The sequence below is a fragment of the Apus apus genome, chromosome 4 (genome assembly GCF_020740795.1).
Source record: "Apus apus isolate bApuApu2 chromosome 4, bApuApu2.pri.cur, whole genome shotgun sequence".
In the NCBI taxonomy this organism is placed as follows: Eukaryota; Metazoa; Chordata; class Aves; order Apodiformes; family Apodidae; genus Apus; species Apus apus.
In genome coordinates, this window is record NC_067285.1 from 23,914,216 (window position 1) to 23,927,947 (window position 13,732).

The following is a 13,732-nucleotide window of genomic DNA, read 5'->3' on the forward strand; positions in this document are numbered from 1 at the left end:
AGCAGGCCAATGTTACCAAATCACTAAGAATAGATACAGAAAATTTCTATGCAATATCAGAGTATCTTAGAACCAGTGTCTCAAAAAGTATATTCCTAAAAGATGCCATTCCTCCAAATCTATGTATCATTTCCTAACATATTTCTTACAATATCCACCTTGCATGCAGTTGAGTATCATTTTATTTTGATGAATTTCAAAGTTAAGAGTGAGCAGGAGAGAATCCAGATTATTTGTTTTTATACAATATGCTTGGGTCTTTTTTCTAGATATCTCTGCTTTTATGCTGACATCTACACTTTGCCCACAATAGGAAAGAAAGTGACACAATGTAGAAGAATCTATCTTGGTGTCCCTGCCAAGGAGTGAGTGAAACTAGATGATCTTTAAGGTCACTTCCAACCCAAACCAATTTATGCTTCTATTAATACAAATGCAGTGTTAATACGGAATTTAAAAGAAAATAAAAGCTGGGATGACACAATTTTCTTTACAAATTATCCCATCTCACTTGAATTTCTACTTGCAATATTTTACATGTAGAGACTCCATGTTTATTAACTGTCAGGCTATCATGATTTATATTGCCTGCCAACTGACCACTATAAAAGTAACTTTTTCTTAAGAGTCATCATTGTCCTAACCACATATCCAGCCATTACTGAACACTCCATTAACTATGCTTTAATAATAAGCATCAGAATTTTAAATAATTATATAACGAATATATATAATCCATATATATACAATATAAATGTGAATGCATAATTTAAAAATCCCAATTAGTAATTTAAGCATATAATTTACAAAGTGAACTTCTAAATAATATATCTATAACCTATAGCAGCTTTCAAGTAACAGAACATTGGTAAGAAAGAAAATGGCCTCAAGTTCTGCTAGAGGAGGTTTAAAACAGATGTCAGGAAAAATTTATTCACTGAAAGGGCTGTCAAGCATTGGACCAGGCTGCACACGGAAGTGGTTGAGCCACCATCCCTATTTAAAAGATGTGTAGATGTGGTGCTTAGGTGTGGTTTAGTGGTGGACTTGGCAATGTTAGGTTAATGGTCAGACCTGATGATCTTAAAGGTCTTTTCCAAACTAAATGATTCTATGATTCTCTGAAGTTGGATGTTGAACAGGAAAGGGTCACAACAGTTGAATTGTGAAAACAGAACAAAAGTAATTAATTGCATTCAAAGAATATTAAGATTTTGTATTTAACCCACTGTGGGTTTTTTTCCTCTTCTCTCACAAGGCTGATAAGGCATTACATCCTTGAACTTCACTGGCTCACTTGATACACCTCAGAGAAAAGCATCCCAGATCAGAATTAAAAAGTGATAAAACTGAAAAAATAAGAAAGTAATATTCACTCTGACATCAGCTTACAGTGTACACTTGTGCACAAAAATCTGTACAGTTCTGAAGGAAAATGTCCCACACAGTAAGGTGTTGATCAAAGAAAAACATAACCATAAATTAGGAAGATAATAAAGCTGGCAGATGATTTATACAGAGGTGATAATGAAGAAACAACCACTGGAGAGTTTTGAGTACTTCAGAAATCTCATAATGCAGTAGACTAAACAATTTTTATCTCAGTCATCTTTCCTTATGAGGGACTACAACATTTTCTTTTTGATTACGCAGATTATTGTCCCCAGATATCCCTACCCAAATGTAACGTATCTTGAAATTGAACTTAACACTCAAGATACTAAATGGCCAGATCTTTTCAGCTAAGCCTCCCCAGTGATTTTACAATATTATTATCTCTAATAAAACCAGCACTCCGTACAGGATAATGCTGAAGAAAAAGCTGGGCACTAGACTTGTCCCTGTGCACCTTCCTTCATAGAAGCTGATTTAAAAAAAAAAAAAGCAAAATAATCACCATCTATAAATCTACATCTATAAATGTACCACCTACAACCAAAACAAGATACTGCCTTTAGGGAAAACAAACAAACAAAACAAAAAACAAAACAACAACAACAAAATCAAACCAACAAACAAAAAAAACCACCACTAAACATATTTATATACTAGAAGTTTTACTTATGTAGAAAAGCTCATTTTTCTAAGTTTAAATACTATTTCTAAATTAAAAGTTTAATAATTCTATTTTTTAATTTTATCTGCCATATTTGACAAGCAACAAATAAAAGAGCTGATAAAGTCAAATAGTTTGCTCTTCTAGTATTTCAGTTTTCTGACCTGACATAGCAATTAGGGAAATTTCATAAGAGAGCCTACTTCTGGCAAATGTGTGTTCAAGCTTAGACAGTTGGAATCTAAAATACCAAGAAAATTCTTTGGCTTCATATCCGTTTATATGTATCAAATCAGAGAAGTAAGAACAGTATGTAGATTTAGAGCAAAATGTTCCACAACTAACATAAGCCTCTATAAACTTTGCAAACACAAAAAAAGAATTAAAGCTGAATGCTTGAGTGAAAAAAGTGCACTCTGAAGTTTAGTAGCAACTTATTGAACACTGCTCTGTGTTAAAAAGTTCCCTGATCAGAAGAAACTGAAAAAAGCAGCAGAAATATCCAAAAGCATGCATTTCTAAAGAGTGAGCAAGTACTGCCCCCTGAAAATCATTAGCTGTATTGGCAAAGAATTTCTGGCAATCCATCAGGTACACTACTGCAGTGCAAGTAGTTATGACTGAGTCAACGACATTTCTGTGATGCAGAGAAATGTCCTTCCATTTATGGACTGGATTTTCTCTGTTGTGTTCTATTTTATTTTATCATGTTATTATTTAGACTTTGAGATAGTATGATACTGAGCAATGCTGAATGTGGTAACAAGGCTAAGGAATGCTAAATGTCTGGGGGTCAGCACTGATTGAAGAATAGGCCCTGCATAATGTATACACGGACTCTATAAACAGAAGTACTAGAGAACCTTAGGCATTTGTGAAATTTATAGGGAAAAGTAGCGAACTATGAAAGATACTGCTTTCTTGACTTAAGTCAATGTTGCATGAAACTCTGCCAGACGGCATATATATCCCTCAGCTCAAAACCTCAGAAAAAGCCTTAAACACTTCAGCTGGAAGAACCCTTATCCCAAATTTTCCTTCTCTGCATGTCTCCTAACTTTGTATGTCAAATTCTTGAAATTGCAAAAATTGAATAGCAGATCAAGGAACAGACTGAGAAGGAATGCAGCATTTTTACAAACTATTATTCACCCAGCTCTATCTTTTTATATGCCACATAAGCAGGAAGATCAGAATTTGGCTTATATTGATACCTGAAGCACAGAAGCACAGGAAATAATCTTACCTAATCCAAATAGGGTTTTGGCCTATCAAATGATGGTCAAGCAGTGCATCTAAATATTAATGAAGTTTTCCCTTCTGAGTTTGGAATTAGAAGAGTGAAAATCTTAATCAATCCTCTCATGTTTTCTTAAATTCATATACATAAAGTAGCACTGGAACAGGCTGCCCAGAGAGGTTGTGGAGTCTCCTTCTCTGGAGACATTCAAAACCCGCCTGGACGCCTTCCTGTGTGATGTACTCTAGGTGACCCTGCTCTGCGGGGGGGTCAGACTAGATGATCTTTCGAGGTCCCTTCCAACCCCTAGGATTCTATGATTCTATGATTAAGTAGAGCAAATGAGTTGCCGAAAGATTATTAAAAGGATATGAATGTTCTGGTTTACCTTAACCTCCAGTCTCTGTTCAGTATGTAAGTTCATTCAGAGCTCTCTGATATTCAGTAAGAAAAGCAGCTACACAAACTTTCTAAAGTCTCATGCAGGATTCCTAATTTCTAATCTTTCTAGTGAGATCCCAACTATCTTTGCATCAGTCTCAACAGGATTTGCTTATGAGTAATTCAGTCTTGTGAAAAGGTCAGGAAGAACATGGCTAAGTTGTTGGCTTTTTTAATTACTTAAACTGCATAATGCATGTTTTATTAACTCCACATAAACCAGTCCTCATGCACCACAGAGCACACGAGACAACTGGTGCTGAATTAATGAGAGCTGCATGGACACCTCAGTACCTTTAGTCCAGGGCTTAGAAGACAAAAATAGATCCTTTAAGCTATGTTACAAAGGCTAGATGCTTAGAAATACAAAATGAACTAACATTCATAAACTGTCACCAGAAATCATAAAACTTATGTTAAAAGTACCATGTTTTCATGTTCTAGGTATAAGGACTTCCGGTTTTGGGCTTATGCAGATATGAATAATATTACATATAAAGTATGAAATAGTGTAAACAACAAGCACTGAATATTCAAATTTGAGAAAATCACACTGTAACAACACTCAGATTTAATGTATAAAAAAACCAGTTACAAATAAATCAGTGAAAGAAGATATCAGGGGAAAAAACTACTGGATAACAGATAATGAATAAATGTAATGTCTAGAAGGTACTATACATGTTAATATATTATCTTTGAATGAAGACATGACATTTTCTACTGGTCTTTTACTTGACTTTTAAAGCTAAGAAAAAATTAGTTAAAAAAAAAAAAATTCTCTCTCATATTACCATTCAGAAGAGCCTGCAGGTTAGTTATGTCCCATCGGTAGCTCAGGGAAATTTGGAAATCATCTGATTAATGATAATGCAACGATCTTTTTGGACACTACAAGGATCATTTTTAAATGCCCCTCATGCAAAGGAATAGAAATGCTAGGAGACAGCAAAAGTGAATTACAGGTTCCCTAAGCAGTTCGAGGGAGCTTCCTTCTTTTATATCATTATTACACATTCTGTTAAAGACATAACTGCACATTTTGCGTAGCCTTCATTTAAGCAGAAGGGACTTAATCACAGTCTGAAAGACCACTGAAATCACTGGAGAGCAAAAGAGCAGGCAGCAAGTAATTAAACTGATAATAAAAATCAGGGTAAAAAGAAAACATCTGAGTGTTTTTTTCACATAATAGCATTCTATTACTAGCAGCAGCAGTTTCAGTAATAATGGACAAAAAACCATATATTTTTTGTTCTATAACTGAGAAAAAGCCAATCATGTAGTGATGGCATACTTGCCTTCCTAGCATGACTAAGGAGAATGCTAATAAACACATTGATTAAGCCAGACACTTTCAAGTCATCATGTCTGGTAACTCAAGTCAACTTATTTTAAAAAGCGGACTTGAGTTTGTGGACAATTTAATGTTGGTTTTCAGTAAGCCTGGCTCATACAGTTTATAGAAGTTCCAGAAATATGTAAGAAATATAATGTTATTTCCACATGTTTAAAAGAAGTAACCATAGGCCTATTAATCAATCTCAGACAAAACAGAGAATTCTATTTATTACAAAGTAATCAAGTAGTCAAGAAATATATTTACGTATACATTTTAGAAAACCATCCTATTCCACTAGCTTTTCCATTAAATGACACGATTAAGCAATAAAGCTAAAAATACTGATGTAATTTACTCAGCATTGCCATGGCACTCATTAAATGCACCAAGAACTATTAAGTCTTGAAACAAATCTGGCATGTCTTCCCTTGGAGTCTTGTCAGGCACGTGTACTTGACCTTAAGTTATTTAATATTTTTGTTAATATTCTGGAGGAACAGTAGAATCTGTGCTAATAGTTGACCAATTATATTAGAGGATCTAATACTTGATAATGAAGACAACAAGCTAGTGACAAGCAGGGCTTGGGATCACATGTAAAGCAGAATGGCAAACTATATGCATTTGTTTATAGTTAACTATAGACTTAAGACTGGATTTTATCAAGTTTTTCCTCTCAGAGGGAGACAGGAGGAAAAAAGATGCAAGAGACAGAAGTGGTCCAGCCAGCCAAAGTAGGAAGCACTTTCAAGTAAAGGGATATAACTGGTATCAGCTATGATATTAACTTGCAATAGCTCCTCAATATTCAGAGAGGTATGACTACTTTTTGCCTAAGCTTGCCACACATTCACACAGGAAAAAACAAGGTACCCAATCCCCCACCACCTATGCCCCCTCTCAATCAGAGTAGAATATAAAACAGAATTCATTTACGGTCCATTTTCTATGCAGTGTTAAGCACCACTCACAACCAGTAACAGACTGAGAACAGAAAACAATTCAAATTATCCTGTTTACTTTGAATTCAGAGTTCTAGAGAAGCAAGCACATCGTTTCTATGAATGTCAACTAGATGACAGGAGCTAATGGCACTTGAGACTAGTATTGTTCTTGTGCTTCTCCTCTGCTCCAGTGCCTTTTGTCTAACTAGATCTTACTTCTCATCAGTGGAGAAGGAGAAACATAGTTTCACATTTGAGTGCTAAAATATTAATAAAAATTGGTTGTGGATGTTAAGACAAATACATATTGTCACATGTTTACCTTTTGCTATTAATACAGTATCAACTCAAAAGCCTGTTTGGAATTACCAGTTTAACTGGTACCCTGTCAAAATGTGATCGATGAAAACTGGATTAATGTATCTAGGAGAAAGCAAATAATTTTTTTCTTCACTATAATACATACATGAAACAATCCATTCAATGACATATTATTGAAAAATCAACAACAGATTGAGCTGCAGATTCAGAACTGCTTTCATTAAATTCATTCTGATACCCATTTGAAAGCATTTGAAACATATGAAGAAATGTTACCACACAGAAAAATAGTGCGTAAGCACATATCTATAAAATAAAATTCTTCTAAAAAATACTAGAGAATTTAGCATCCCTTATATAAAATAACTTATAATGTAAGTAAAATGACATGAAGTGCTTTAAAGCTGTATAAAATATACTTGCTTTGTAAGAAATATTGTAGAATTTGGATGTGTATCCAAAGTTGTCACCAACAGATGGCAGAAATACACAATACTTAACCAACAAAATAATCTGAAATTATTGCAAATTTAGCATGCTAAGAAAGCAGTAAATTATTATAAAGTTTTGGAGCTCATAATTCTTCTCCTATGCTGGTATCCCTGCAATTTAGTTATCAGAGCACTTCTTTGTGTCAGTAGCGTATTGCTCTAAGTTCCACTAAATCACACATTGTTACAAAAGGAATAAAATGTTCTGCAGTTTCAAATATGTTTTCAGGCTGAGATATTCTGCAGAAGTAAAAACAGTCTACAGAGTATTGAAACAAATGTTGTTTTCACCAAGGGTATTTACACCATCAACTTAACTATCTTAATAAGAGACACTGTTTTTTCTCCAAAGCCATCTCTGTCTTTCCACAGAAGGAAACTGATTTTGCTCTCCAACTCAAAAAAAATAGCTGAGTGTCTACCAGAGATGCTGGAAACAGTCCTCTCAGACCAGGAATTGATACTAAGACCACAAGCGCCATCCAAAATTACTTGAGCTGTACGTAACAGGAACTGGACGGAATTCAAGCAAGGACTGGAAAAAAGAATCCTGTCTTTTCCATAACTGCCTTAATCACAAAAAGATATTTGTTCTCTATGCTGTGCACGTGTCTATGTTTGCATCTGTTGTCTGTGTTCCCCATTGTAAATCTCGAATTATTTTCTGAAAAAAATTGCACAACTTCAGTAGCAGCACAGACTAAGAGGGGTATCAGGGAAGAAGGATGATGAAACAAACTTTCCTGATAGTAGAATCTACTAGAAATAAACCAGTTCAATAGACCTTTCCTATCTTTAATTTCTATGATTCATCAACATGAGACACTACTAAATGCATGTATTAGGCTTTATTCAAATCACTGAAGTTCTAAGGTTGATTGCTCTTCATTCACATGTACTTGTGAAGCCAAGATCATATTTTACATGTTTAATCTTTCTTTAACAACAGCATCCTGTCAAGGCAATTTATTCCAATAGTCTGCTCCTACAATTATTATTTTCTTTTTCAGAAGCATACAAGTACATGCCAAAATGTCAGTTACTTGAAGCATTTCCGCTATTACAGAAGATGGAATAACAGTTTTAAGTAGCGTGTAGAATGTTTGCAAATCCTTAGTAAATACAACTGAAATATGCTAATTTGTTGCAGGGCTCTCCAACTTGGCAAACTTCAAGCTATCCAAATAAATTTGCATAACAACTTTGTGTTTAATAAATAAATAAACAAAGAGAGACTATAAACAAGTAATCAAGAAAAAGTGACACTGATGTGATTTTGATATGATTAAAAGAGATGGAAATCCTTTCAACCCTATCAATAAATATATGTAAAATGCTTAATTTGGCCTGCAAAATGACAGAAATATTGAAAAAAACTATCTACTAAAAACTACTAAATAGGCAAACTCCTTCATTATTCCTATTGGTGTTAGTTATACTGATGTGTCACCATGGGTCAGTCAAGTATGCAATCGCTTTCACAAAGAGTATTCATCTCAAATAATTATCTCTTTGCCTCTTTCCCAAATGTTGTGGTTTTGCTGTTTTCTCATTTCAAATTCCTTTTATACAGATCCTATGATCCTAGTTTTTGCTCTTATATAGCCTGCATCTCCAATTATTTCAAAGTTCTGGGAAACTCTGATGTCACATTCAAGTGTGAAAATGCAACCCTTTAATTCACATAACTAAAGGAATCTCGGATTGAGTTATACATAGGGAAATCACCGATTTTCTTTTAAGCATAAGCCTTTTTTATTTACATACCTTCTTTTTTTATTAGATTTCCTACTCTACTGTAAAACTGCATGACATTTTCTCCTTCAGAAAGCATTACTGCATTTTACATACATAACAGAAATATATGATGAAGACAGTTATCTGTAACGATCTTTTCTGGCTGTTTTACTGTTTTCTTCTTTGGCAGACTAATAACCACAGATGAATATAGTGCAAACTCTAACACAGTTAGAATTTTATTAATCTCTCTTCAATCAATCATTTTTGCATCTTTGTGCTTCTGTATCAGGTTGATAATATTGTAACACTGTAAAATATCCTCTGTTTTATTTTCTTTTCCATGTGAAACATTTAAGATGACCACTATTCAGTTTTCAGGGATGAGTGCCTGAGTTTCTGGAGAAAGGGATCGACAAATTGTGAGGTTTCATATGTTGTCTAAAGACACAATATTTACAATGTATGCCACTTTTGGTTCACAATTTGTGTTAATTTCATTGCTAACAATAATTCACGGCAATCCAGTTCAGTGAATGAATGGTCTGGATCACATATGCAGGTTGTAAGCTGGGACAATTACATCAAAGTCACCATTTTATAAAAGCAGTCTCAGGTTACACAGTACTTCCAAGATGCCGTTCTCTACCACTTACAGCAGGAGATTATATACTAATGAATCAAGAACAAAATGGACTTCTTAAGTGCTTTTTTCTGACATAATCCGTTGTCTGCTGAAATGGAGAACTCACTGCAAAACCAACCTGGATAACATTCTTGTGCTTACACAATGCCACAAGATGAAGAAATTCACCATCAAAATGAGCAAAGCTTCAGTATTTTTATAACAGTTATTAAAAGTAAAAATTATTTTACTTACCGAGCCAACTTCTGTTTAAATATACTGACACAAACACTGGAGGGACTGTGAAGAAATCTACTACTGAGTTAACTTCAAGCCAAAACCATAGCTTGTCATTGGCTGCTATGAACTGAAAAAAAAAGAGGGGGAGAGATAAAAGAATCAGATAATACTCATGGTAGTATGTGCAATATTGTCCATTCTAAAACATTACACTCCAGGTTTGTGGAAAAGTAAAGATGTTTTAGGTCAGTCCAGACCTAACTACAGGTATCACTGGGAAGAAGTCTGTAGTGTGCATAGCATGATAACTATATTGAGACTAAAAAGAAAGGTCTGACTAAGAGACAGATGTTTCATATAATGAGTTGTAATAGCTGTGCTAAAAAACATTTTATCCACATTTAATAACAATGCATCGGTAATTTTAGAAAAGTGTTGGCAAGGATAAAAGATTTCCAAGTATATCACTTTTACTTAATCACACCAAAATTATGGTAGTAGTCTCATCATGAAATGCTGTTCACAGGTCTCCAAATGCATGATAGTTTACATGGAGACCCATTATCATCCTATCCTGAGGTAATCACCAGAATGACTCCTACAAGGCATAATTCAGGACTGCAGCAGCTCTCCAGTCCTTTGAATTGTGCCACGGATGAAGTCATTTCTCTTACCCAACTCTGCAATCAGCCTAGGGAAACTGGCAAGCATAGGTGCCAAGAACATCATAGTTTGAACTTGCCTGTTCATCTATGTGCTTAAATAAGGTCAAACTACCATACACATTTAAGTGGTAATTAAAACATATACTTTATATAAATGTGAAATAAAAATATACAAATAAAGTTTAGTGCATCAGGAAGATACTTAACAGAGCTGTTTTACTCATATCTGTCCTACAACCTGGACTAGTGTATTTCAAAACAGTGAATTAAAGACAATATCTCTTGTCTTTCTTCCAAGGCAAATATTTGCATTCTCTTTTTTATCCACTTAATCTCCTTGCTTTAGAATGATTTTAAAACTTTAACCGAAAACATTTATGGAGCATACCAACTTTGCTGGAAGCCCAGATAAAAAATTGGAAAGGGAACTCTACTGATGTCAAGAATGTTGAAATCATACTTTCAAACAAGACAGACAACATGTGCAGCATTTGCCTCAGAGAAGACTCAAAACCCAAAAAAAATTGACATTTTGTTAGCCTGTATTTCTCAGTATCAATGCTCCAGCACGGCAACTGATGAAAAATACTCATTTTCAGCAAAAGCTTTCAATTCCCTTTTGCTGAATGTAGAAGCAGTCACAATGTTTGGAACTAGTAGCTTTTTAAAATGCCAGATCAGTATTTTCATAACCTGCTATATATGTTCTAGTCATCATTTTATCTTTCCATAGGACACAACTTTTAGGTTTTCAAAGGGTTAATGTGTGTTATTCTACAATGAAAACAAAGTCTGTTGAAGACAAAGACCACACATACTTTTCTGTGGAAGTACTTAACAGTTATTAATTATAGGTAATTATTGACTAATAAAAGCTCATTTCACTACAGAAGCAATCCTACCATGCTTGAAGAGATATATTCTTCTAGAAGCACTAGCATAATTCTGCTGTTTCCAAAGGATTACTTCCATACTTGCCATATCTCTGCCAGACCCTATTACTTGATAATGTGCTAACTCATGCAATTTGGGCTTAGTCTTCATCAGCAGTTTTCAGACTTCCCTTATAAATTCTCACATAGCTGGATACTCCCCAACAAAAATTTAAAAATGAATATGTGTGTGTTTGAACACAAACATCTTCTAGAACTCAAGATATGGTAATATTTGCATTACTTGATTGCAACATCATTTTGGGGAGAACAGATGGAGAAGGATGAGATTTTAAAGTATTTCTTCAAATACTTTGCCAGTGAGTCCTCATAGGAGATAACTATCAGAAAACCACTACAATAGCTAAAGTTATGAGATGCTTATTATATAACTAGCATATTGATTATAGCTCCAATTCTCAGATCCACACAATCAAGTTATCACCTTTTACACAGGAACTTCTGTTTAGTTCAGCAGGACTATTTGGAGAACTAAAGTCACACCCATATTAGCATTTTAATTCAGATAAGGAGCACTAATCTGAAGTGAATCGTTATGATCTCTACTCACCACACGTCAATTTACACCACAAAGCAGTTTTGGGTAACACAAAGTGTTTGTTTTGGTTGAAACTAAAACTGAAAAAGGTGTTCTATCAGTGCATCTCACACACTGTAATTGCTAAAGTGTTACAGTCTGGTCAACTGGAGCAGAGTGGACTCTATAGTACTCTCTCCCTACTAAAAAGCATAGTGTATATATGAAAGTATTAGCATTGGCTCTCTCAGTATATTCTCTTATTGTGTTCTGCTTCTTTATAATGTAGCCTAAGTTACTGCTTTGAGTAAGTGTGGCCAATACCTAATTTTAAGTCTCTTGGTATACATACCAAGTCTCTTGGTACATACAACCTTATCACTAGCACAAAATTTTGATACTTCTGGAAAAAGGTTCTTGGAAGTTCCCATGTGCCATGCATTGTAACTATAACAACAAAAAGTTAACCTGTAGTACAGGCCTGGTGAACATCTACAAAATCCTAAAGAATTAGGGGCTATTGCACTAAACTTTTAAATACAACTTACAATACATACATAACAGTGTAAATACTGAAGGAATCTATCTGCTGAGATAAAGGATACACAATGCACCTAGGTAAAATACTAACCTAGATTTGCAACAAAATTCCTCTGTGGGTTATCAGAAAATGTTGATTATGTTGGTCATAAGCTATTTTAGGCCAAATTTGGGCTCAAAATTCACTATTTTTCAGCAATTTGGGGCTCAAAATGCACTATATTCCAGCAATTTGGGGCTCAAAATTCCCTATTTAGGGCCAACTTTGGGATCAAAATTCACTATTTTTCAGCAATTTGGGGCTCAAAATTCACTATTTCAGTTCACATGGGGTTTTCCTAGTAGTTCTGTTTTGTTTGAGGCCTTTTTTCCCTGATTCTTCCAATTAACAACATGCAAAGTAAGTTTTCAAAGTGTATTTCTAAAAAAACAACAGAACAAAACCCCAGCAGATTGAATTGCAAACCTTTTCAAGTGCCTACCTGTCCAATGTCCCAGTTTTTAGATTCTGAAAAAATACTACTGGATTTTCAGAAAGTGCTAAGTATATTCTAAGCATATAAATTCAGCACATTGTCCAATACTTACAGCTTCTGCAAAGCATTCATTTGCAGTCTGGGAAAGGGATGTGCATAAAAATGACCACAGCAACTCTATCAGCTGTTACCTCAACCTTCAACTTACAAAGATGTATCCAGCAGCAGTGGAATAGATCAAGTATTCACTACTCTTGCTGAAGTAATTACCACTCCATTGAGAACATTGAAACTAGATTCAATGTACTGACTAGCACTGAACTGTAATAGTTTTCACTTTCTACCACATAAGAACATTCTAGAATAGATGGTTTAGTTTACAAATTATGCCTCCTTAGTGATCTTAGACGCTTCTTATTATTACCTAAATGTTCTCAATCAAATGTTTTGCTCATGCATTCTAAAAATTTTGTCCAGTCAGTATAAAGTCAGGCTGTATTCAAAGTTTCTCCCTATCTATTAGCTATAGTCCCTCCCTGACCCCTGCTATCAAAGACACACTACTTACACGCAGTCCAAAGTAGAGTAGGAAGAACACATTGAAAGCCATGTCAATCTGTAACGTGAAATCTTTGTAGAAATTCTGGCAGGATTCTATTGGGCTATTTGAAAGAAAAAGAAATCAAAGTAAATTGTCAGTATACGAATTTCTACCTCGGTGAGATTTTTATGTATTTCACTAAAGACCTTGATTCAGAAACCACATATCTGTTTTCCAGTCATTTACAAGATACAAGCAAGCATTTCAAATTATTTATTTCATTTATTCAGTTAGTCATTCACACAGTGTTTATATTCACCTGTTCAGGTAATATCTGAGAATTAACATGCAGATACCTTTAAGAAATGACAAGCAGGAGAATACCTCAGGATTCCTTAACCCCACATTAACCCTTAAAGAACTGACTTCTTTCTTTAAACTGACATACCTATGATACTTTAGGAACAAACCTAACAAGCACACAGTTATAGTGAAATATTACATGTTTTTAACTAATGTAATTATAAAAACCTTAAAGAAAAGTTGCTTACGAATACATTACCCATTAGCAACCCAGGGTACTTAGTCTTGTAGAAGCCCTTG

General features: G+C 34.5%; 1 protein-coding gene across 30 annotated transcripts in view; it reads right to left on the bottom strand.

Moving 5' to 3' along the window:
• The window catches only part of KCNMA1 (potassium calcium-activated channel subfamily M alpha 1), a 452,424-nt gene that overhangs the window by 174,229 nt on the left and 264,463 nt on the right, over positions 1-13,732 (bottom strand). For all 30 annotated transcript variants that reach the window (XM_051619774.1, XM_051619783.1, XM_051619775.1 and 27 more), the window contains exons 4-5: positions 13,157-13,250; positions 9,453-9,564 (exon numbers count right to left, since the gene is read on the bottom strand). In XM_051619774.1, coding sequence (XP_051475734.1) covers positions 9,453-9,564; positions 13,157-13,250 — 206 coding nt within the window. The remainder of the gene's footprint in view (positions 1-9,452; positions 9,565-13,156; positions 13,251-13,732) is intronic.